Below are 25,231 nucleotides of genomic sequence, written 5' to 3' on the forward strand. Positions count from 1 at the left end.
TCTGCTGGCATAAGCTCTGCCTTCTGTGACCCTGAACTGTATAAGTGTGATAGAAAAAGGACTGTTTGACAGATTCATGCCTCAGTCTTTATTATACTTTAAGTCAAATATTTTTCTAAGGTGTGATTATGTAAACTTGAATTTAGAGGCCACTCCTTGCTTTTTAGACCTAGCAACCTCATAGGTATAGAATTTCAGTGATTAAAAATACACAATGTATAAGTGTGTGTGTGTAAGTATATACTGTATATATAATATAATATAATGTGTATGCATATAGCTTCCTTGAATTGAGTAAAGTACAGTACAAACAATACATATCTTTTTTTCTGCTTTCATTGCAGATTCCATTGGGTCACCTACCAAAAAAAAATGCATGTTTGTCAATGACGGTAATTTTATTATTCATTTATTTCTTTTGTTCTTTTGTCCATCCGTCCATCCATCCTCTTCCGCTTATCCGAGGTCGGGTCGCGGGGGCAGCAGCTTGAGCAGAGATGCCCAGACTTCCCTCTCCCCAGCCACTTCTTCTAGCTCTTCCGGGAGAATCCCGAGGCGTTCCCAGGCCAGCTGGGAGACATAGTCCCTCCAGCGTCTCCTGGGTCTTCCCCGGGGCCTCCTCCCGGTCAGACATGCCCGGAACACCTCACGAGGGAGGCGTCCAGGAGGCATCCTAATCAGATGCCCGAGCCACCTCATCTGACTCCTCTCGCTCTACTCTGAGCCCCTCCCGGATGACTGAGCTTCTCACCCTATCTTTAAGGGAGAGCCCAGACACCCTGCGGAGGAAACTCATTTCAGCCGCTTGTATTCGCGATCTCGTTCTTTCGGTCACTACCCATAGTTCATGACCATAGGTGAGGGTAGGAACATAGATCGACCGGTAAATTGAGAGCTTTGCCTTATGGCTCAGCTCCTTTTTCACCACGACAGACCGATACAGAGCCCTCATCACTGCGGACGCCGCACCGATCCGCCTGTCGATCTCACGCTCCATTCTTCCCTCACTCGTGAACAAGACCCCAAGATACTTGAACTCCTCCACTTGAGGCAGGATCTCGCTCCCAACCCTGAGAGGGCACTCCACCCTTTTCCGGCTGAGGACCATGGTCTCGGATTTGGAGGTGCTGATTCCCATCCCAGCCGCTTCACACTCAGCTGCGAACCGATCCAGAGAGAGCTGAAGATCACAGCCTGATGAAGCAAACAGGACAACATCATCTGCAAAAAGCAGTGACCCAATCCTGAGTCCACCAAACCGGACCCCCTCAACACCCTGGCTGCGCCTAGAAATTCTGTCCATAAAAGTTATGAACAGAATTGGTGACAAAGGGCAGCCCTGGCGGAGTCCAACTCTCACTGGAAACGGGTTCGACTTACTGCCGGCAATGCGGACCAAGCTCTGACACCGGTTGTACAGGGACTGAACCGCCCTTGTCAGGGGGTCCGGTACTCCATACTCCCGGAGCACCACTCACAGGATTCCACGAGGAACACGGTCGAACGCCTTTTCCAAGTCCACAAAACACATGTAGACTGGTTGGGCAAACTCCCATGCACCCTCCAGGACTCTGCTAAGGGTGTAGAGCTGGTCCACTGTTCCGCGACCAGGACGAAAACCACACTGTTCCTCCTGAATCCGAGGTTCGACTATCCGACAGACCCTCCTCTCCAGAACCCCCGAATAGACTTTTCCAGGGAGGCTGAGGAGTGTGATCCCTCTGTAGTTGGAACACACCCTCCGGTCCCCCTTCTTAAAGAGGGGGACCACCACCCCGGTCTGCCAATCCAGAGGCACTGTCCCTGATGTCCATACGATGTTGTAGAGACGTGTCAACCAAGACAGCCCTACAACATCCAGAGCCTTGAGGAACTCCGGGCATATCTCATCCACCCCTGGGGCCCTGCCACCGAGGAGTTTTTTGACCACCTCGGTGACCTCAGTCCCAGAGATGGGGGAGCCCACCTCTGAGTCCCCAGGCTCTGCTTCCTCATTGGAAGGCATGTTATTGGGATTGAGGAGGTCTTCGAAGTACTCCCCCCCACTGACCCACAATGTCCCGAGTCGAGGTCAGCAGCGCACCATCTCCACCATATACAGTGTTGACACTGCACTGCTTCCCCCTCCTGAGACGCCGGACGGTGGACCAGAATCTCCTCGAAGCCGTCCGAAAGTCGTTCTCCATGGCCTCCCCAAACTCCTCCCACGCCCGAGTTTTTGCCTCAGCAACCACCGAAGCCGCATTCCACTTGGCCTGCCGGTACCTATCAGCTGCCTCCAGAGTTCCACAGGACAAAAGGGACCGGTAGGACTCCTTCTTCAGCTTGACGGCATCCCTCACTGCCGGTGTCCACCAACGGGTTCGGGGATTGCCGTCACGACAGGCACCGACCACCTTACGGCCACAGCTCCGGTCAGCCGCCTCAACAATAGAGGCACGGAACATGGCCCATTCGGACTCAATGTCCCCCACCTCCCTCGGGACATGGTCAAAGTTTTTCCGGAGGTGGGAGTTGAAGCTACTTCTGACAGGGGGCTCTGCCAGACGTTCCCAGCAGACCCTCACAACATGTTTGGGCCTACCAGGCCTGACCGGCATCCTCCCCCACCATCGAAGCCAACTCACCACCAGGTGGTGATCAGTTGACAGCTCCGCCCCTCTCTTCACCCGAGTGTCCAAGACATGTGGCCGCAAGTCCGACGACACGACCACAAAGTCGGTCATCGAACTGAGGCCTAGGGTGTCCTGGTGCCAAGTGCACATATGAACACCCCTATGCTTGAACATGGTGTTCGTTATGGACAATCCGTGACGAGCACAGAAGTCCAATAACAAAACACCACTCGGGTTCAGATCGGGGGGGCCATTCGTCCCAATCACGCCATTCCAGGTCTCACTGTCATTGTCCACGTGAGCATTGAAGTCTCCCAGCAGAACGAGGGAGTCCCCAGATGGTATGCCCTCTAGCACCCCCTCCAGGGACTCCAAAAAGGGTGGGTACTCCGAACTGCTGTTTGGCGCATACGCACAAACAACAGTTAGGACCCGTCCCCCCACCCGAAGGCGGAGGGAAGCTACCCTCTCGTCTACTGGGGTAAACCCCAATGTACAGGCTCCAAGTTGGGGGGCAATAAGTATACCCACACCCGCTCGGCGTCTCTCACCGGGGGCAACTCCAGAGTGGTAGAGAGTCCAGCCCCTCTCAAGGAGATTGGTTCCAGAGTCCAAGCTGTGCGTCGAGGTGAGCCCGACTATATCTAGCCGGAACCTCTCAATCTCACGCACAAGCTCAGGCTCCTTCCCCTTCAGAGAGGTGACATTCCACGTCCCAAGAGCCAGCTTCTGTAGCCGAGGATCGGACCGCCAAGGTCCCCGCCATCGGCCACCACCCAACTCACACTGCACCCGACCTCCTTGGCCCCTCCCATAGGTGGTGAGCCCATGGGAAGGGGGACCCACGTTGCCTCTTCGGGCTGTGCCCGGCCAAGCCCCATGGGTGCAAGCCCCGCCACCAGGCGCTAGCCATCGAGCCCCACCTCCAGGCCTGGCTCCAGAGGGGGGCCCCGGTGACCCGCGTCTGGGCGAGGGAAAACGCTGTCCAAATTTTTTATTCGTCATAGGAGGTTTGTATAACCGCTCTTTGTCTCATCCCTCACCTAGGACCAGTTTGCCCTGGGTGGCCCTATCAGGGGCATAAAACCCCGTACAACAGAGCTCCTAGGATCACTAGGACACGCAAACCCCTGCACCACGGTAAGGTGGCGGTTCGAGGTTCGAGGTTCTTTTATCTGCTTAGTCAATTTGCAATATGCTTTATTTTTTCATTTTATTTATTTTTTTATAATGAAAACCTTTTCAGCATATATAGTAGTACTTCATTTAATGAAGTAGGTGATTTCTAGAACTTTAGTATATTATAAGTAACTTTGTTATCAAAGGTAGACGTACCACAGAAGAAATATGGATTCGTATAACAATGACCAGGGGGTGGATAGAGTTTTACATTGTTGTTTCCACGGGCAACGTTGACATCTCCTTCCTCAGCCCCCGAGGAACACTAACCAACACCACTCTGATTCTCCTGAGCTCCCTCTATATGACCCCACATGCTCTCCTTGGCCTCGTCTGCAGCCTGCACTTTCATTGGACCGAGTCCACCTTGCATCTCGAGTAGTGTCAGAAGGAAAACTATCTGTAATCACAACCTCCAGCTCCATGAGCCAGTCTAAGTCAGGATCCTTAGGGGAACGCATTGGTAGCCGTGTGCCAAGGCCAATCGATTTTAGCAGAGGAGCCCCAGGTGTCTGCTCACTCTCCTTGTTACCTCTTCCAGGCTCTTTGCTGGCCCCTTTCATGGCTGAGTGCTAACCCCGATGATTCTACTATGTTGCATTTCTTTTGTCCAACTTCTATTTAAGTTTAAATTGCATTTTAGTTTCTAAAGACATTGCTGTAAAATTTTGTGACATTGTGGTATAGTGGGTCCACAGCTTAGAAGAAAATCCATCCATCCATCCATTTTCCAACCCGCTGAATCCGAACACAGGGTCACGGGGGGTCTGCTAGAGCCAATCCCAGCCAACACAGGGCACAAGGCAGGAACCAATCCCAGGCAGGGTGCCAACCCACCGCAGGACACACACTAGGGCCAATTTAGAATCGCCAATCCACCTAACCTGCATGTCTTTGGACTGTGGGAGGAAACCAGAGCGCCCGGAGGAAACCCACGCAGACACGGGGAGAACATGCAAACTCCACGCAGGGAGGACCCAGGAAGCGAACCCAGGTCCCCAGGTCTCCCAACTGCGAGGCAGCAGCGCTACCCACTGTGCCACCATGCCGCCTTAGAAGAAAATGCCAGTTTTAAATAAATAATCGCCGCACTCACGGCTTAAAGAGGGGGCGTGGTAGTGTGGCCAGAGTGGTTCTCTGATGTGACATGGTGCGGGCGTTTCCTCACTTAAGTGCACAGGTGAGGAATTATCCGTATCCGTAATTAATGCCAGGAGCTGCTAATCGCCATACCTGTGCCATGTACCCATTATAAATAGGTGAAGCGTGAGTGCGGAGAAAGAAAAAAAGATTGAAAGTACGGAGGTTAGAGGAGGAAGAAAGGGAAGCTGAGAGCGAATGAGCGAGTGAGAGCAGGCTCGCTGGAAGAAGTGAGCCCTAGTGGGGTGTTTAACCAGCACCCGGGGCAGACGGATTGGGTCACTCCTGCTGAGTTTTGCAGAGGAGCAGGAGTGACCACGATCGAGGACGGCTTGCCGCATAAGACCGGGAAGGCAGCGGGAGTCGGACATTTGGGATTGGAACCCCAGGGTGAGCACCCAGGCCATTGGTGGAACCCAAGTCTCGATCCGGGAAAGTTAACGTACGAAGCCAGAGGATGGAAGGCAACTGGATGTGGAGAAGGACAGCTGTAGGTAGGGCGACTCCCCCGGTGCAGAGCCCAGATGGGAGAAGCAGGGGAACCGCCAGCTAAGGAGGGCACTGGGTTTTGTTTTTAAAAGACAGCTTCCAGCCATTATTTTAACTCTGTTATTATGGATTTATTTATTGGATTTTAACCTCCACATTTTCACTGTTTTTAATGGATTGTTTATTTAATGAAGTATGGAGCGCTGCACTTTATTTGGACACTTTTTTTTGTTTTTGGTTTTGTCTGTTTTTTAAATAAAAACACTTCTGCACTTTGCACCTTTCCCCTTGCTTTCGTTTGGTGTCCTCATTGTCCAGCTCATCTGGTTACATTACCAACAGTGTCGGGTTCAAGAGGCTTCCTAAAGTGAAGTGGGAACCATGGAGTAGAATCCACATTGTCACAGACATACTGGACAAGTTATTTATTACTTAAAAAAAATGAAAATAATTACAGTTTGAAACGGTCACATTCTTTGGTGTGCATGATATCAACGATAGGCAAGTATTCCATGGAGGGTGATTGCACAATGACCTCCACAGCATTCTAGCTGGCTTGTTCTTGAGCTTGCACAGTGTGTTTCGTGCTGATTTTGTTATAAAACAGACTTATATGTCGTCTTATGTCGTCTTTAATTGAAGTTCAAGTTTCTTGCCATGTGCACAGTGAGACTCTTCTTTGAAAGTCTCCTAAAGTATTGTGACAATATTACAATACAAATAACAGATTGTGAAAGCAGTACTTTACATTAAATATAACATTAGGTTAATTCAGATAATTCATGTTATCACACTTTCACTTATCACTATAAAGTAATTGCAAATATGAAACGAATCCCGACATAAAGCATAAATGTTGAAACATAAACATCATTGAAAATGTGCAAACAATACCTACCTGATGAAGGTTACACAGCCAATAAGTTGCATCTTTAACTTTCTTTTTTTAACTTAAATGAAACACAACCCAATTTAATTTTATGTTACTTACACCATGTAGTTTGAAATTATGGCCAAGAAAATTTTTATTCTCATGTTTGTTAGAAAAGGCATCTATGATGGCAGTACTGAACAGCAGCAAATATTATCAAAATATCTATGAAAAAAACCTCACGTTACTTGGGTCGCATAATTCGTACGTCAAACCATCCAGTTATATGCTTACAACACATGCAAAAATTTTTTCTAAAATATTGTTACATCTGCGGTGGGTTGGCGCACTGCCCAGGATTGGTTCCCTGCCTTGTGCGCTGTGTTGGCTGGGATTGGCTCCAGCAGACCCCCGTGACCCTGTGTTCAGATTCAGCGGGTTGGAAAATGGATGGATGGATATTGTTACATTGATAACGCCAGAAAATTAAAGTAAGCTACAAACAAGAAGCCCTTCTACACTTGGTTTGCGTTTTTGAAATTTAAGACAATGCTGCCTTCTTCATTCATTGGTCAAAGGTCCTGACTTTAAGCAAGAAATGCTTACTATATATTGTGAGAGGCCTCCCAAACACCATCAGACAGACACCAGCACTTTATAAAACACACGTTTATTCACCACAAAAAGTCCCGCACCAAGCACCCTTAAATACAGGCCTCTCCAATGTCCATGGGCCGCCTTTCCTCCTCTTGTCGTTGGAGCTTTGTCCACCTCCAGCTCCCCGACTGTAGGAAGGCGGCCCCTTTTATATTCACCTGGATGTGCTCCAGGTACTTGTTGATGACCTTCCGGCGGCACTTCCTGGTGTGGCGGAAGTGCCACACTAGCACCCGGAAGCACTCTGGGCATCCCTGGAAGGTCCTTCCTCCACCTGCCCAGGTGTGGCGTAAGTGCAGATCTCCCGGGCTCCACGATGCTCGGGGCGCCCCCTGGCGGCAACAACAGGCCCCACGGGGTTGGAGCCTCCTTGCTCCGTCTCCGTGGTCCCCTCCTTATCCAGGGTGGTTGCCCCCTCGCGGCCTGGGGGACGTACAGATTGCCTCCCGGTCCTTCCAGGTGTCCCGGCTGGATCTGGCCCCCAGCCTCCTGCCACAATATGTATTGTGGGCATTACGATTGTCCCTATACGCAAATAACTAACACATAATCCAAAGTAACAACAGAAAAGGATTTTATATTAAATAAAGAAACAGTTACAGCAAGGAAGCAAAAGGGTAATACAGCAAAGCCTCAGCCTTCAAAGCCTTACTAAACAAAGGAGGCCATGACTACTACAATGAGTCCACATATTCACTACCATAAACGTTTGTCATCTCCCCTTCTTCCCAAATCATTCTACTTGTCTTCTCTGGCCTTCCTTTCTTCCTCAAGGCCTTTGAGCCTTTGCCTAATTGCTGCCTTCCCACTTCAAGCTCATAGGCCTGAAGGACTTTTAATCCTGGGTCCAGTGCTGTATTCCATTTACCTTAAAAGTCAGAGCTGGGAATGACGTCACACATGAATTGATCGTTCTACAGTTGGAAAACCAATATGGGCACCTCCAGGAAAACCAATGTTGTGCTGGCAATACCAGTTATTATCAATGCATTATGTGGCATTTTGAGCATCCAAACACCACAGCAACATGTCCGCAGATAGAAGTTGAACATTACTGTGTGTACAACTGATTCAGTGAGACAGAGGTGGTAATAAATTGATGTTATTGCACAGTGCAGCCATCTTGGATTTTATGGTCAGGGTTGATGCAAACTCTTCCAACTTTCTGAGTAATAAATCTGACTTCGGCGGGCATTCCAGCTGAAAATGTTGACTTCCCACTTCAAATGGAACGCAGCACAACATTACATCCTCGTACCAAAATATCAAGCACTTCCAGGTTACCCATTGACCAGCCAAAGCCCTGCTATTGTATAGGCGTGAGTTCCCCCAAACAGCTGTCCTCCCTCAGTATCAAGATGAGAGAGCAGCATAGTGACCTCCAGTGGTTTTGGTATTAGAAACAACATTAATAAGCCCATTTTCACACAATTTCTCAGAGCATACATTTATATACAGTGGATTCAAAAGGTATTCAGATCCCTTCACATTCTGCACACATTATTGTGTCAGTCAGTCAATCATTCTCCAACCTGCTATATCCTAACACAGGGTCACGGGGGTCTGCTGGACCCAATCCCAGCCAACACAAGACGCAAGGCAGGAATAAATCCCCGGGCAGGGCGCCAGCCCTCCACAGACTTTATTGTGTTGTAGATTTAATTTAAGATTTGCATTGGGTGTGACGAGGATGGGCAGGATTAGAAATGAGGACATTAGAGGGTCAGCTCAGGTTGGACGGTTGGGAGACAAAGTCAGAGAGGTGAGATTGTGTTGGTTTGGACATGTGCAGAGGAGAGATGCTGAGTATATCGGGAGAAGGATGCTAAGGATAGAGCTGCCAGGGAAGAGGAAAAGAGGAAGGCCTAAGCGAAGGTTTATGGATGTGGTGAGAGAGGACATGCAGGTGATGGGTGTAACAGAACAAGATGCAGAGGACAGAAAGATATGGAACAAGATGATCCGCTGTGGCAACCTCTAATGGGAGCAGCCGAAAGAAGAAGAAGAAGATCCATGATCAGGATTCAGAAGTTAGTCTGCTGGGAGAGCTATTGAAAAGAGTGGAGAATTTAAAATACCTAGGATCATTGGTAGCCCAAGATGGAAAATTAGACACAGAGATAACCTGTAAAGTGCAGTGTGGATGGAACATTTGGAAGAAAGTATCAGGAATATTTTGCGATCAAAGAATTTAAACAAAGGTTAAAGGTCAGGTTTTTAAGGTATGGAACAGACGATCTGCTGTGGCGACCACTAACAGGAGCAGCCGAAAGAAAAAGAAGAAGAAGATTTAATTTAAATGGATAAATTGGCCATTTTTGACCATCAATCTGCACTCAATAATCCATAATGACAAAGTGAAAACATGTTTTCAGAAAGTTTTGCAAATTTATTAAAACTCTAAAACTGAAATCTCTCATTCATATAAGTATCCGGCCCCTAATTCAGTACTTTGTAGACTCCCCTTTGGCACCAAATGAAAAATGTAAGAATCTAAACATTCCTAAGTGTAATTCACAGAACTCATACAGCGTGTGCAATTCCCATATTTCTTGCGCATTCAAAGATCTGTCACACTTATTTACTAGTATTTAGGGGTCTGTACACCTACACCACCCCAAATGTTTTGTGATTGAATTATGGTCCACTGCCACAAGCATGTAGAAGAGCATCCAGCCACAGGTAATTACCACACATGCCTTCAATGGTACTGTATGTACTGATGAACGAAACAAGCAACTTTTGATTTGCATAGTTTTATAAAAGTTACAGGCGGCACGGTGGCGCAGTGGGTAGCGCTGCTTCACAGTTGGGAGACCTGGGGACCTGGGTTCGCTTCCTGGGTCCTCCCTGCGTGGAGTTTGCATGTTCTCCCCGTGTCTGCGTGTGTTTCCTCCGGGGGCTTCGGTTTCCTCCCACAATCCAAAGACATGCAGGTTAGGTGGATTGGCGATTCTAAATTGGGCTTGGTGTGCTTGGTGTGTTTGTGTGTATCCTGCGGTGGCTTGGCACCCTGCCTGGCATTGGTTCCTGCCTTGTGCCCTGTGTTGGCTGGGATTGGCTCCAGCAGACCCCTGTGTTCGGATTCAGCGGGTTAGAAAATGGATGGATGGATGAAAGTTACACAAAAATTTGTTTTGTAGGCAATTTCACAATTGCAGGATCTGAAACTCACTAAAAAAGTGTTTTTTGAAGGTTTTAAAGTTGTAGGTGGAAAGCAAGAAGTTTTGCTCCCTAAAGCCTCTTTCAGGGTCTCAAAAATCTCACAGTAAAAATATTAACTTTTAAAAGCTATTTGTACTGTATGTACAGTACAAATAACATGAGCTCAATAAGACTTGAGGAGAGAGAGATATGCTAGGTCTGCTAGTGGTAAGCAAGTCTACTGTACCGAGATCAGCTGATAGAAAACAATGAGAATAAAAAATAACTCAGTTATTTGTTGTAAAAATGCACTAGATTTCTATAACAAATAATACAAATGTTAACTTTTTAAAGCACTTTCATATGTACAAATAGCTGTAAATATACATGTTTTCTATAAGAGCTGAGGGTTGCATTGGGTTCGTTGGGTGCCTAGGCTAACTTTACTGGACTTACGAACAAACTGGACTTGTGAACGCCCTCTCGGAATGGAACTCGTTCATATGTAGGGGACTTACTGTATTAAATATTTATTGCCTTGGACCTTCAAGTTTCCAGCTGTTAATCTTTGTTCAATCACCTCCTTCAATTCAAAGAAAAACCCGTCCATTGTACATACTTCCTGTTTTTATACCATTTTTCCTGTGAGTACAGATTCACCTATGGAGGTCTCATAGAGACATACAGTACTTAGAGTGGACTGTCCTTTTCTTTACTGTTTCACATTCTATTATTTTAACAATATTATAAAAAGGAAAGCAAATGTCAGCATACAGAATACAAAAATGTAGTGCTGTTACATCCTAACAAGCGACCATTCCTGTGTCATGCTTTTGTGTACAGTATATGCACTCTCCAAGCACAGTGGAGGTTCAAGTTTCTTTTCCTTTCCTGATCCATTCTTTAACATTGTCTCTGATGTTTCTGGGGACTGCAATGCCAGAACACACCCAGCATTTAACAAAGTGTCTACATGTGACAGGAAACCAGGACAATGTGAGATCTTTACTTAAATATTAAGTAACTGGCAGACCCATGTGGAATTAACCCAAGGACTGATCAGACAGGACAAAACACCTTCTGTTCATTGTGACAATGTCATGAATTTGTCTTGTGATTTTTTTTTTTGTGTGTGAATCAAAATACTGAGCTTCATTGCAAATTCAGTGTCACACAAATCATTTCGCTCTTCACTAATGATGTATGTGTTATCTGACAGCATCATAATAGTAAGTTAACATACACTGTTTATAAGGTTTACTAGGGGGCTTTGCCCCCTGCTTGCTTCACTCGCCAACCCCCCACCCGGCCTCCGCTACGTGCCAGCCACTTCACATCTCTGCCACCCATGTATGTGGATTTCACTTTTTAATTCTCACGGATACGCCTCTTCATTGGGAAGAAACGCTACTTTTCCCTGATGGCAACACGAATTAGACGATCTACAAGTCTCCGACTTAAATTTTAAATCTGAACAATATATTCAATCTCTTTTAGCTGTTCCGTTATTTCACCGAGTAATAATTTCCATAGGGCGACACGGTGGCACAGTGGTAGTGCTGCTGCCTCGCAGTAAGGAAACCTGGGTTCGCTTCCTGGGTCCTCCCTGCGTGGAGTTTGCATGTTCTCCCCGTGTCTGCGTGGGTTTCCTCCGGGCGCTCCGATTTCCTCCCACAGTCCAAAGACATGCAGGTTAGGTGGATTGGCGATTCTAAATTGGCCCTATTGTGTGCTTGGTGTGTGGGTGTGTTTGTGTGTGTCCTGTGGTGGGTTGGCACCCTGCCCAGGATAGGTTCCTGCCTTGTGCCCTGTGTTGGCTGGGATTGGCTCCAGCAGACCCCCGTGACCCTGTTTTCGGATTCAGCGGGTTGAAACATGGATGGAGGGATGGATAATTTCTGTTTGTTTGTGCTAATGCGATCTTTATTAAATTTTAAATCTGAACAATATATCTCTTTTCGCTATTCCATTATTTCACAGAGTAATAATTTCCATTTGTTTGCGCTAATGCGATCTTTACTATCATATTTTTGAGACTTTTGAATTTTAGTACTTTCATTATCTCTAACCTGCTCTGCATGTGTATCGCGCCAACGTTTTTGAATTCTTTATGACGTTCTACTTTGTCATCTACTCTTTGTCTTTTATTTCCGGCCCCGGTTAAATCTCTTGGCAGAAAGTCTTGTCTCACGGGACGTCAAAGTATCTCTCTGAAAAAGTCACGTCTTGTCCCAGGTTTTTTTTATTATGATAGAGAGACATGCAAAAGTGTGCAAATCTAACGAGTTACTTTAAATGACTAAAACCTAAAGATAATTTTTGTTTCTTCATCTGTAGATATCCACATACCTGAAGACAACGTGACAGGTATGTACAGTGCCAAACCCATGGCCAAATCTGTTTTAGTGCCAGTGTGGCACCTTTGATCATGAATTTTTCTGTATTAGGGTTATTCAATGTTGTTTGTTATGTTTTATGCATTTTAATAGGACCCATGCATGTAGTTATTAGAATATCACTTTTATTTGTAATTGTAGTAGTGGCTGCACACATGGCAATGATATCTGTGGCTATGTAATTTCTCACTCTGTCCCTGTTACTTAATTACTTAATTTTGCAATACAATAGCAATATTAGCCATTTCTGTTAACCTAACAGATATAGTAAAAACATATTTTGTTGTCAGGGTGTTGGAGAAAAAGAAATGGACAAGTGATAGGTCTGTTGTAGAAGGCTGTGGTGCATAAATAGACCATCACTTTGAATCAGTAACGGTGCCAGGATTTCATAAAAGGGTGGGCCTAATATCATTTTTATTACTGTTGTGGAAAAGGTGCTATATCAGGCAGCACGTCTTCCCCGTGTCCCTCAGGCACAACACAGTCCCACACTAAGCACAAAGCACAAGCACAAAACGCCGACACAAATAAACTCCTCTTCTTTCTTCTCCACTACTCCTACCGGCAAGCGTTGCCTTCCTCCTCCCGACTCTGGCTCCCCGGAGTGGTGGTTGTTGGCTCCTTTTATAGTCCACCCGGAAGTGCTCCAGGTGCTTGATCACCCGTTTCCGGGTGCACTTTCTGGTGTCGCTGAAGAAACACCCAGATGGGCTCAGGAACTCCTGCAGCATCCCCTGGTGGCCACCCCGGATCCCAGCAGGGCTGTGTAGAACTCCATCTCCTAGGGACCTGCGGGTATCTGAGGCACCACTGTCACCCGGGGGGCTGCCACCAAGCATTCCGGGGTAGGTACTGTGCAGCCCATGGCTGTTTTGCCCCCCCGGACCGAGTACAGAAGGGGTGTCCCGGCCGGGCATGGGCCCCAGCCATCCACCACACTGTTAAATACACCATCATTTAAAAAATGGTTTAGAAGTGCAGTTGTACCAACGTAAATGGCACCATTGTTTTATTTTTACATGTTTAGTGTGAATTATTTTTTTAACACTACTTTAAATCTAGTTACAAATGGTTATAATTCACTGTCGTTTGATGATACGTATGACATATCAGCCCATCGATAGGCGTACATGCTCAAATAATATCTGTTAGAATTGTGATCATTAGCATTATATAACAACAAACACATGCATTGACATTCTTCCATTCTTGTAATCTGTGTATGCCTGCATGATGCTTGTGTTTCCACTTTCTGAATCTAGGAGTGAAGCTGTCTTCAATTAGATTATCTCCAATATACCCACATCACATCTTTCGATTTTGTGTATTCCAGCCACATATACCATTATGTGTTGTATGAGTGGGCTACAAAACCGGCTATAACAGAAGCTGGAAACTTCAATACTGACTGAGTTGGTGGCTCATGAATGTCAGACAAATCCATCACCTTGGTTGATCCTTCATCATTTGGTGGCAAAGCGGTTGTAGATTTTCCAGGACACTCATAAGTAGTGTTAGTAGCAAACCCATTGCTAAATTTGGCACACCTAGCGGAGGAGCATTGCTGAAATTTTCAGTGCCAACGTCAGCTGTGGCATGTTTTACAGATCTGGTTGTTTCAAATTAAGTCAAGTTGGGAAGCATGCACTGGTACAGTGCGTTGCCACACCCACTACACGACCAAACAACTCGGGATCCCGGTTGGCAACCCCCCTGGCAGACACGCGGTCCAGTCCCATCCTCCGGAAATGACCCTCTATCTGCCGCAGCCAGGTGTTATGTGGGCAACCCCTTGGCCTGGTTGTTTCGTTTCACTAATAAATGTTTTTTTTTTCATTGAGACACATATATTTCCTTATTCACGTTTCCACTCAACAAGACCTACATACACAATTAATCAATTCAATAAGTTGCTAGTTGTTAGGGTCCCATTAATGTCACATGTTTTAAATGGCTTATTTTCTAAACCTTGTTACGAAGTTGTACGTTATAAAATTGTTATCCATATACAGTAAAACCTCTGGTTACGAACGTTTCGGTTACGATCAAAAATTTCGCCAAACTTTCATGACCACACACTCAGGTGGCGAACAAAAACACTGGCGGCCAGCCAGTTTCCCTTCCGGTTCGTACACGCCAGTGGTGCCCAACCTTTCATAATATGGGGGCCAAACTTGACTTTGCTGTGAATTTCGCGGGCCTCAACGTATGCGAAAATTAAATATGGATATTTAAAATTATTCTAGTTACCGAAACATGAGAAAAGAAAACAAATGAAAAATCAATAATTGGTGGACTCACCATCCGATGCTTATTTTATTAGTGCAATGTCTGCAGTTGTTTTTCAGAAACCAGTTTCGGAATGTTTGGGTCAAGATTTGTCACATTGATCCTTAGCACAGAATGAAGATGATCGTCTGTATTGTGAGAACGTGACCTGGTTTTTGCTCTCTTCATCACACAAATGTATGTGCTCACAAACGCCGTGGTCCTTTTCAGTCCTTCCTTTCGCAAATTTGGAAAGTTCACTGGTAACAGTTCAGCATAAAACTCTGGTAGAGATTTTTCTCTAAATTTATCCTTAAGAGACATATTGCATTGTAACTCGATCAGTTCCAGTTTGTAAATCAGTTGGCGCAGTGGGAACGTCAACTGAAAACGGATTTTCAAACAAACGGATTTCACTCCCGAGGTCAATGAAATCTGCAAACCTCTCCTCAAAATTTTCACTCAGCAGTTTCAGAAGTTGGACCATTCTTCTTTTTGGGAAGAAAACGTTCATCTGTGCCTGTCGTAGTGCAGCACACGTCGGAAAATGCACCAATTGCTCCCTTTCAGCGTGTTGCATGAAAAGTCTCAATTTAGCTTGAAATGCACTTATATCCGCATACATATGGCAGATAAGTTTGTTTTTTCCTTGCAGTTTTATATTGAGTTTGTTCAAATATTGCGTTAAATCGCACAAAATTGCTAAATCCCATAGCCACGAGGGATCGCTAAGCTCAGGAAGTTGCTTTGATTTTTCAGTCATGAAGATATCTATCTTGTGCTGCAGGTCTAAAAACCATTTTAACACTTTGCCTCGACTCAACCAACGAACTTCACTGTGATATACGACGTCATTATACTCAGATTCAATTTCGTTGAGAAATTCTCTGAAAGTCCTGTGATTAAGCGCGTGCAATCTCACGAAGTTCAGTTTTAACAACAACCTTCATAACATGTTTTAAGTTCAATTGCTTTCCACAGAGATTCTGCTGGTGAATTATGCAGTGGAGCTGTAATGGTCGAGAACCATTTGATGCGAGCACTTTTTGACTTATTCTGGAAGCCAACCCATTGTACTGTCCAACCATGCTTTTTGCACCATCCGTAGTCACTCCTACAAGTTTACTCCAGTCGAGCCCAAGGTCGTCGATCACTTGTGATACTTCTCTGAACAAGTCTTCCCCAGTAGTTGTTCCACTCATACTTTTCATTGCCGCCAACTCCTCAGTAATTTGAAAAGTAGTGTTTATACCATGAATAAACACCAACAATTGAGCAGTGTCTGTCACATCTGTAGATTCATCAGCAGCAATTGAAAACATTTCAAATTGACCCGCCTTCGTCTTCAGTTGCAGCAGAAGATCGCTTCCCAAATCTTCAACTCGTCTTGTGATTGTCATTCGAGACAAACTAACAGTCTCAATTGCATTCTTTTTCTCCAGGCACAGTTCTTCTACCACTGCAAGAATGTACTTTTTCACACATTCACCTTCGGAAAATGGTTTGGCTTCCTTACTCAATATGTGAGCAACCCGAAAACTTGCTCGAACTGCTGCTTCATTTTCTTTTCTTCTTTTATTAAACAGTTTTGTTAATCCACCGACCTCTTCACGCAACTTGGCAATCTTCTCTTCACGCAGCAAACCAACACATTGATCATACTTTGTTTTGTGCTTAGTTTCATAGTGTCTTTTAATATTGTGCTCCTTGAATACTGCAACTGTCTCCTTGCAGATGAGACACAGTGGTTTCTAATCTTGTTGTACAAAAAAATACAAATTTGTCCACTTCTCCTGAAAATTTCTGCACTCCGAGTCAACCTTTCGTTTCTTCCTTTCCGGCATTTTCCATGGCTACACCGATAGCACCATCCGCTCAAATCAAATGCCGAAGGCGAACTGTCTGACATGGGAAAATATTGCAATTACGATGGCCCGTAGTATTTCTTGTAAGGCGCAGGGGGACGCCACACATGTTACGACGTGAGTTTCTGCTCCATTCCTCAACGTTCCTCAACGACGTTGAGTCAACGTGGTTGGTCATTATTCAAAGGTAGGAGGGGCGTGGGGTGGGGGAAGACATATCAGACCCCATTAGCACCACAGATAAGAAAGAATTAACAAAATTTGTTCGTCTGGCTTCTGAAAACAGTTAGGGTTAAGTAAAGAGCGACCCTCCGGCGCCATCAGGGATTGTCTCCAACTTAAAGTTATTCTAATATTAGTGTACAGTCATAAATCACTAAATAACTATGTGAATATAGGAATAAAAGAGCGGGCCATATTTAACACCTTCACGGGCCGGATATGGCCCGGGGGCCGTAGGTTGGGCATCACTGGTACACGGCAATGATTTCCACATGTGTTCAGTCTCTCCCTGTACATTGTTCTCGGTCAGACGTGCGTGTATTCGCTGTGAACTCTGTGCTCTTTTTCATGTGCTTTTGCATTAATTTTGCAATTAACCATGGCATGTAAGCAAGTGAAGGGTGGTAGTATTGGTGAGAAAAAAGGTTAGAAGAAAATTGAAATCGAATTAACCCTTTAACCGCCAACTCCCTAAATATTCCCCACGCCAGGCGAAATCTGAACAATTTTCGTTTTTTTACTTTTTTACATTTTTTTTACATTTTTTACATTTATTCAAGCAGTGTTGACCACTAAATGTTGTGCAAGTTCTAGAAATGGGCAAACACATAATAAAACACAAAATGTACCTTTTCTCAGGCTTCTGGATTTATTGTCTACTACAAAACGGAACAGTCAAAAGTAATTCAAAAGTCAAAAGTAGTTCAGTCAATCATAGTTTCATTCCCAGTATTTGAGTTTGCTGTGCCACAGGCCAAAGCAGGGAACTGCACAAAGTCCTGGATTGCTGGGACACTTTGAGCAGAAGGTCTTGACGTCTCTACGCTGACCCTTCTTTGAACAGACACGACAGCGTTTTTTTCTGAAAGTCCAAAGTCCTTACATTCATCTGGCAACACTGCTGAAATACTACTCATAGGATCCTCTTTGCCAGTGTATACACGAAATCTATATATGTAACCTGAATTCTCAGCTAAGCAAAACATCTTGATACCAAACCGTGCCCTTTTCAATGGTAGATACTGTCGACACTGTAAGCGGCCCTTCCACAACAATAAACTTTCATCAACTGCAACTGACGGTCCTGGCATGTAGGGCAACTGAAATGCTTCAAATAAATGATCAATCAAAGGACGTAGCTTGAACAAGCGGTCGCGGTTTGGATCTTTCTTATCTGGCTCTTTTCTGTTGTCATTCAAATGAAAGAATTTCAGCAGCAAAGAGAATCGGTTACGTGTCATGATACCTGCAAAAATAGGTGTTGCATACATAGGATCTGTAGACCAGTACATCTCAATATCTGGGTTTCTGATTATTCCCATCAACATCAAAATCCCAATGAATTTTTTCATTTCGTTTTCATCAGTGTCTACCCAAGCACGAACACGGGAATGTGGAGGTAAATTGGGATTTTTCTCAATAAACTGTGCTGCATACAGATTTGTCTGATGAACAAAATGTCTGATCAAATCAGGTGACACAAACAGCTCATAAAACTGCTCAGCAGTGTAATTGTTTACATCAACAATAAAGCCACACGTTGCCTCAAACGGATGCAGAAAAGGTAGTTCACCTCGGGCAGCAGTCCAGTTGAGATGCTGGGGATACACCCACTCATCGCCGTCATCCGATGCGTCTTCATTCACAGTATCATGCAGCGCACGTTGCTGCTCATCATTGTCGCTAAAATCTTCTTCAGAACTGCTACAATCATGATCAGAACTGTCCAAAATCGCCTGCAAAGCCTCACTTGAAGTCAGTTTACATTTCGCCATATTTACAGCTTTCACTTTCGAATCACATCACGTGATCGGCCAATACAAGCGCAGAGTTGTCGAAATACAACGTAATAATAATACCCACGCCAAACTGTCAGTTGTACTACTTGCCAGGCATTCACATAACCACAGGCAAATGTGCCGGATAATTCCGGCAGTATGGCGTTAGCAATAAAACAACGGTGCCGGATATATCCGGCCGAGGGCGGTTAAGGGGTTAAAGAAAGAAATTATTAACCTCATGCAAGGTTAGTTTTTGTATAAATTAAGGATTTTTCAAATTTTCATTTTTTTCACCGTGCTTAAAACTCATTAAAAAAAAGTGTTTACAGTGAGCGGTTCGTAAGGGTGTAGCGTGAAGTATTGCAATGTTAGTTTTCTCTGTTGTTCAAGGTTTTCTCAGTGTTATTCAATGTTTTTTCATTTAGTTTACTATTACGCTGTGCATTCTATGGTATATTTTTGTGCTTAAAAATCTTTAAAAATATATATATTTACATACAGTTCGTACGGTCTGAAACGGATTAATTGTATTTACATACAATCTTATGGGTGCAATTAGTTCGGGTTGCGACCAGAGTTTTGGAACGAATTACAGTCATGACCCGAGGTTCCACTGTATGTGCTTTCTTAGTATTTTAATTATAAAAAGTCATGTATGTAGTATAGGCTAATTTTCTTATTAAAAAAAAATTAAAAAGCTAAACTATAAAACAGGCCCAATAGTGGCACCACATCTACTTTGAATCTAATCAAACCTTGCATTATTGTATCTGTAATATTTTCCTCCATAGATTTTAAATCATTGAAGTCACAAATGGGAAAATACTTCAGAGAGTTTACACTAATAGACAAGACAACCAAAACACATCTCTGGAAATTCCTGTCAAAACTTCTGCCCAGTACAGAAGCCTTAAGCCTACTGTTTCAAATGGTAAGAAGGATGCCACTTCCTCTCTCCCTTCAGCTGTCAATTCAGCCTTGTTCTCTGTAGTGTTACTTTGTGGTGACACTCTTCTTGATGATGATGTTTGAATTGCATATATTGAAATCAAACAAATTTGGCTCCTGTCAGTGTGTTACGGTTACGGTTGTCAGTGTCAAACGGAAATCGTCAAAAAGTGATAGTTGTAGATGCCGGGAAAACGCATTTCTGCAGCTCAGAATGCAGGAAATCGCTTGGTGGCCGGAGGTCTGCCCCGGACCCCCTAGCTGCAGGGTCCCTCGGTATCAGTTTGCTTCGGGCCCGAAATTGTCTAGGGCCGGCTCTGGTTGTAGATTGTTCTCTCAGTTGCAAAAATGACTACAAGGCTTCACTTGCATTCATTACCAGCCAAGTTTAACACCTGTGATCTGTAATTTAATATGATTCCTCGCCACTGAAACAATGTACACAATAAAGGGTAAGGGACCACAAATGGAAAAACGTAAAGAAGACAAAAGTTGGGGAAAACAATAAACATGAAGGACAAATTTGCACAGAGGCAAGGCATAGCAAACATTTTAACCTCTTTGTATTTGGACTTTTACACAAACACAGGGAGAATGTTCAAATTGCAGTCACTCCAGCTGGCTACTAAGCAATGGTTCAAGTAATAAATGGCAGCAGGACCAACCCCAATTATGTGGTGTCACTGGCATAACGTTAGATATCAACAAAAACAACTGTGGGAAACTGTGAAACTAACAATGCAGCACATCAGAGTAGATAGTGAATAGATAAAACGTGAAAAGAAGATTTGTAGTGCAATAGGTAGAAGACTGATCTTTATTCTGGCTTAGAATATTGGATCCAAAGGATTGTTGTAGACATACTGTATGTCAAACTTGGGCAACACCAAGCTAAATGCTAAATAGGTTGACTTTGATATTGTTTAAATAATAAAACCTTTCAATGATAGGATTCAAAGCTTCCGATATTCTCTTAACACAGGACATTGATAGCATTTTCTCCCATATCATGATGACTTTCTATTTAGCTTGAATTTAACCAGCCAGAGTCTGAGAATGAGCTTTTGGCAACTGAAGCTTTGAATGAGGACATGAAGCAAACGTTTAAGGACCTGGAGGAGTTCTTGGGGATCTCTGCTTCTGATGAGGACAACCCAAATGAACTTGTGAGGACACTTATGATATTTGTCGGCGTGGCAGATGGTAAGAAATAATATATTCTGTTTTCACAAATAGTATTCTCATCTCTTTTTTATTATTTTTAGGTCACCTAGACACACTTTGATTAAGGTGTATAGCGGATTCAGTGCCCATCATTTAACACTCAGTAACCCTTAATGACAAAGTGACAACATGTTTTCAAACAATCTGCAAATGTATTAACAAATCAAAAACTGAAATCTCTGTTTCCTTTAAGTATTCAGACCTTTTTCTGTGGCACTCCAAATTGAGGTCAGGCACACCCAGTTTGCTTAAATTATCCTTGAGATGTTTCTAGAACTTGACTGAAGTCCAAATGTGGTAAATTGAATTGATTGGACATCATTTAGATAGGCACGCATGTACCTGTGTATATAAGGTCTGCAATTCACACTGCATGTTAGGACAAAACCAAGCCATGAAGTCCAAGGAACTTTCTGTAGACCTTCACGATCAGATTTTGATAACGCTCAGGGCACGATAAGGGGATAAAACCATTTGTAAAGTTTTAAAATTTCCCAGAAGCACAGTGGCCTCAGTAATGTGAAATAAAAATTTGAAATTACCAAGACTCTTCCAGCCAAACTGAGTAACACGGCAAAAAAGGTCTTGGTCAGGGAGGTGACCAAGATCCAAATGGTAACTCAAACAGGCCTCTGCTGATATGAGAGAACCTGTTAGAAGGACAATCATCTCAGCAGCACTCAGGAGTTTATGATAGAGTGGCTGGATGAAAGAGCAGGAGGAGAAAGATACTCTGGTTTGAAGAGACACAAATTGAGCTGTTTAGGCAGAACACCAAGCACTATGTCTGGTGAAGGTGGCACTGCTCATCATTCATAATACCATTCCTATAGTGAAGCATGGTGATGGCAGCATTACACTATCAGGATTCTCCTCAGTGGCACGGACAAGGAGACTTGGCAGAATTGGGGTAAGGATAAATACAGCCAAATACAGAAAGGTCATTGAAAAAAAAAAAAAAAAACTTGCTCCAGGATGCACTTGACCGCAGACAGGGGTGGCAGTTCACCTTTTAGCAGGAAAATGACCCAAAGCATACAGCCAGGACAATGTTGAAATGACAAGTCTCTGATAGTCCTTGAGTGGCCCAGCAAAAGCATGGAACATCCATCCATCCATTTTCCAACCCGCTGAATCCGAACACAGGGTCACGGGGGTCTGCTGGAGCCAATCCCAGCCAACACAGGGCACAAGGCAGGAACCAATCCTGGGCAGGGTGCCAACCCACCGCAGGACACACACAAACGCACCCACACACCAAGCACACAATAGGGCCAATTTAGAATCGCCAATCCACCTAACCTGCATGTCTTTGGACTGTGGGAGGAAACCGGAGCACCCAGAGGAAACCCACGCAGACACGGGGAGAACATGCAAACTCCACGCAGGGAAGACCCGGGAAGTGAACTCAGGTCTCCTAACTGCAAGGCAGCAGCGCTACCCACTGCGCCACCTGTGAGGACAACATCTGTGGAGATACCTGAAGATAGCAGTTTACAGACGTATCCCATCCAATTTAACAAATCATAAGAGGATATACCAGCGAAAAAAATTGGACAAACTGCACAAATCTTACTGTGAAAAGCTTATAGAGACCAGGGAAGTGCGGTCAGGGGAGGTAGGTGAGGCAGAGCCTCATCTGTCATCATGAAAAGTAAAAAAAACTAATAATGATAATGAAAAATAAATTGATCCACTGGTCTGTGCTATAAATTTGTTTTCTATATGATTCCAATAATTTTGATCATTTTTATAGTTAAAATCGCTGAATTTGTGCGTTTCCTGTTCAAATAATAGGGAGAAACACGAGGTGCGGCAGCGACGAACCTCACCTCACCTCGGACTGCGCTCTCCCTCACACATTGGGTTGATGCATGCGATTGGCGTGAGCCTGTCGCTGTCTCTCTGTATGTCACCAATATAATGTTTGCAGACACGTTTATTATGCACCCTGACTTTCCACAGTCTGGCTAATATCTTTAATGAATGTGTGTGACGTATTTAGTTTTGCTGATCGGACTTAAAACCGCAGTGAAAAGGCACAAGGTGAGGCAGACAGTACCATGCCGCACCGAAGGGAGCGCAAGTGAGCCCAACAGACGCTTGTTGCTGCTGTTCTTCTTGGCGATACTCCATTGAGGCGGAGAGACTTTTAAAATTAAAGGAAAATAAGGAGGACTTTTACAAGAAAGTGACTGAAATTTTGTGGAGAAGGATAGGCGCATGGAATTCACTTACAAATAAAGGTAAGACTGTAAACAGTTTTCAATTTTATAAAAAATGCTAAGGAAAAAAAATCCAATATTTAAAAATTTAAATTTGACCTTGAATAAAATATTCTTTTGTTTTTCTTGTTATCCTTTTGTTGAGCAGTCTGTATTAAAATTGATTAAAGCACCAGAATTAAAAGCTTTTAAAAACAACTAAATATTTCAATTAAGGTAAAAATTGAAATCCGTTTTTTTTTTTTTCTGTACACCACTCTATACATTCATTTGTATTGAATGAGTATGAATTGTGGAATTGCAACGACAAATTTAGAACACATGGAGGGTGAGGAGGAAATGCGTTCTTTCTGCTCTCTCTCTCGCTGCTATAAATGTGTCGTTCTTTCTTAGCCAAATATGTACCTTAACTATGTGTGTGTAAAGAATGCTGATGAGATATGAAATATAACCAGTAGTCAATGTGCAGGCTGGCAATTGAATAGTGAATAAGCTACTCTCTTGGGTTCATATATTTGTAAATCTGACTCTGAAGGAGTCAGTGCCTCACCAGCCATGAACCTCACACCACATCACTGATAGAGACACACCACAGAAGACTGAAGCTGGAATTGCTGCCTAAGGGGCTTCTACAAACTACTGAATTAGGGTCGGAAGACCTGCAGGTATACGAATGAGAGATTTCAGTTTTGATTTTCAATACATTTCAAAACTTTCTGAAAACATGTTTTCACTTTGTCGTGATAGATTATTAAATTTAGATGTATGGGTTAAAATGGCAAATGTATCCATTTAAAATGAAATCTACAATACAACAAAGTGTGCAGAAAGTGAAGGAATGTGAATATTTTCTGAATGCACTGTCAGCCATCATGTGCTTCTGTCAAATTTGAACTGAAGTTTCCACATTAGTTTGTAGCTTCCCTGAGTACTTGATGTTAATAATGTAATACTTGCAAATTTCATGTGTCATGTTAAACTCTATAACAATGTTATAAAAATTAAAAGAAACCCAAATGTTCGATGTAAACATACACATACTGTTTACTTTAGGAACCTTTTTAGCAATGCCAACATTTGCAGTACACCCAACATTAGAAAACATTTTGTTAACAACAACAACAACATTTATTTATATAGCACATTTTCAAAAAAAAAAAGTAGCTCAAAGTGCTTTACATAATGAAGAAAAAAAAACAAAAGACAAAGTAAGAAATTAAAATAAGACAACATTAATTAACATAAAATAAGAGTAAGGTCCAATGACCAGGGAGGACAGAAAAAACAAAAATAGTGCATTAATAAAATGCGTTGCTTTTTTCTTTCCAACAGATGGTATTCTGCAGATATTAGCACTGCTACACAGATTCTTATATCTATAGTAAATAAAAACATTCTGACTCCTTTCCTCAGTGCGTTGTTGATTTATCACTACAAACAATATTGCAATACTGGCCACTCACACCTTTGCTATGAGTTCTAGTAATATACAGACAATCAAAACTAGTGTCCAAAATGTTTGTAAAACAGTGAAGCAGGTCCAGATCTGGAAGAATTCACAAGTTACCATGGTGCATGAAGTGCCCACCGTAAAAATACAAATTGAAGAGCTTTTATGTCTGTCTGGCTGACTGAAGGATAAGTCCACCAGTGAAGCTGGTGGTTGTCACAAAATTAAGTAGTAGAGATGTCAGCTCTCAGAGGTTCTGTGGGGTCCACAGTGAAGTTTTCATTGTTTAGAATACCAGACACCAATTTTGCAGATACCGTTGTGAAGAGGTGGCAGTCCACCTCTAAAAAGTGCCATAGCTGAATAGCTGTAGGCGGCAGATTTGCTGCTCCCATGAAATGCCATTACTTGTTGAACAGTTTAGTCTAACCACAGATATCTCCCTGGAACCTGTGACCATTTTCTGGAGGAACAAAAGGCTGGATCTCCTGGAGGACCATCAGTCTGGCACCAGTAGGGGAAAAAATCAGATGAGGAAACTTCAACACATGACAGCGGTAACTTAATCTACTGTTTTGTTTCCTGCTGCAGATCTTGACGACCTGATTATGAAATATATTTGTAGAATAAATAAGGAAGCACGTAAACAGAAGCTTCAGTTGGTAAGTTTTGGAAAAGAATACAATGAAGTAGTAATTCATAAAAATATGCAAATAAATGAAAGGTGATGAGTTTGCATGTTCTCCCCGTGTCT

At 43.7% G+C, this 25,231-nt stretch overlaps 2 protein-coding genes across 3 annotated transcripts in view; both read left to right on the forward strand.

Annotated features, from left to right (window-relative positions):
* The window catches only part of LOC114654912 (baculoviral IAP repeat-containing protein 1-like), an 828,238-nt gene that overhangs the window by 554,552 nt on the left and 248,455 nt on the right, over positions 1-25,231 (forward strand). The window lies entirely within an intron of this gene.
* Positions 1-25,231, forward strand: part of LOC114654916 (uncharacterized) — a 70,989-nt gene that overhangs the window by 42,688 nt on the left and 3,070 nt on the right. Inside the window, exons 6-10 of one of the 2 annotated variants that reach the window (XM_028805773.2) lie at positions 345-392; positions 12,433-12,462; positions 19,422-19,561; positions 20,607-20,781; positions 25,069-25,139. In XM_028805773.2, the coding sequence (XP_028661606.1) occupies positions 345-392; positions 12,433-12,462; positions 19,422-19,561; positions 20,607-20,781; positions 25,069-25,139 (464 nt within the window). The remainder of the gene's footprint in view (positions 1-344; positions 393-12,432; positions 12,463-19,421; positions 19,562-20,606; positions 20,782-25,068; positions 25,140-25,231) is intronic. The other variant, XM_051930044.1, reaches the window with a different exon arrangement.

This window comes from Erpetoichthys calabaricus, chromosome 7, assembly GCF_900747795.2.
Source record: "Erpetoichthys calabaricus chromosome 7, fErpCal1.3, whole genome shotgun sequence".
NCBI lineage: Eukaryota > Metazoa > Chordata > Cladistia > Polypteriformes > Polypteridae > Erpetoichthys > Erpetoichthys calabaricus.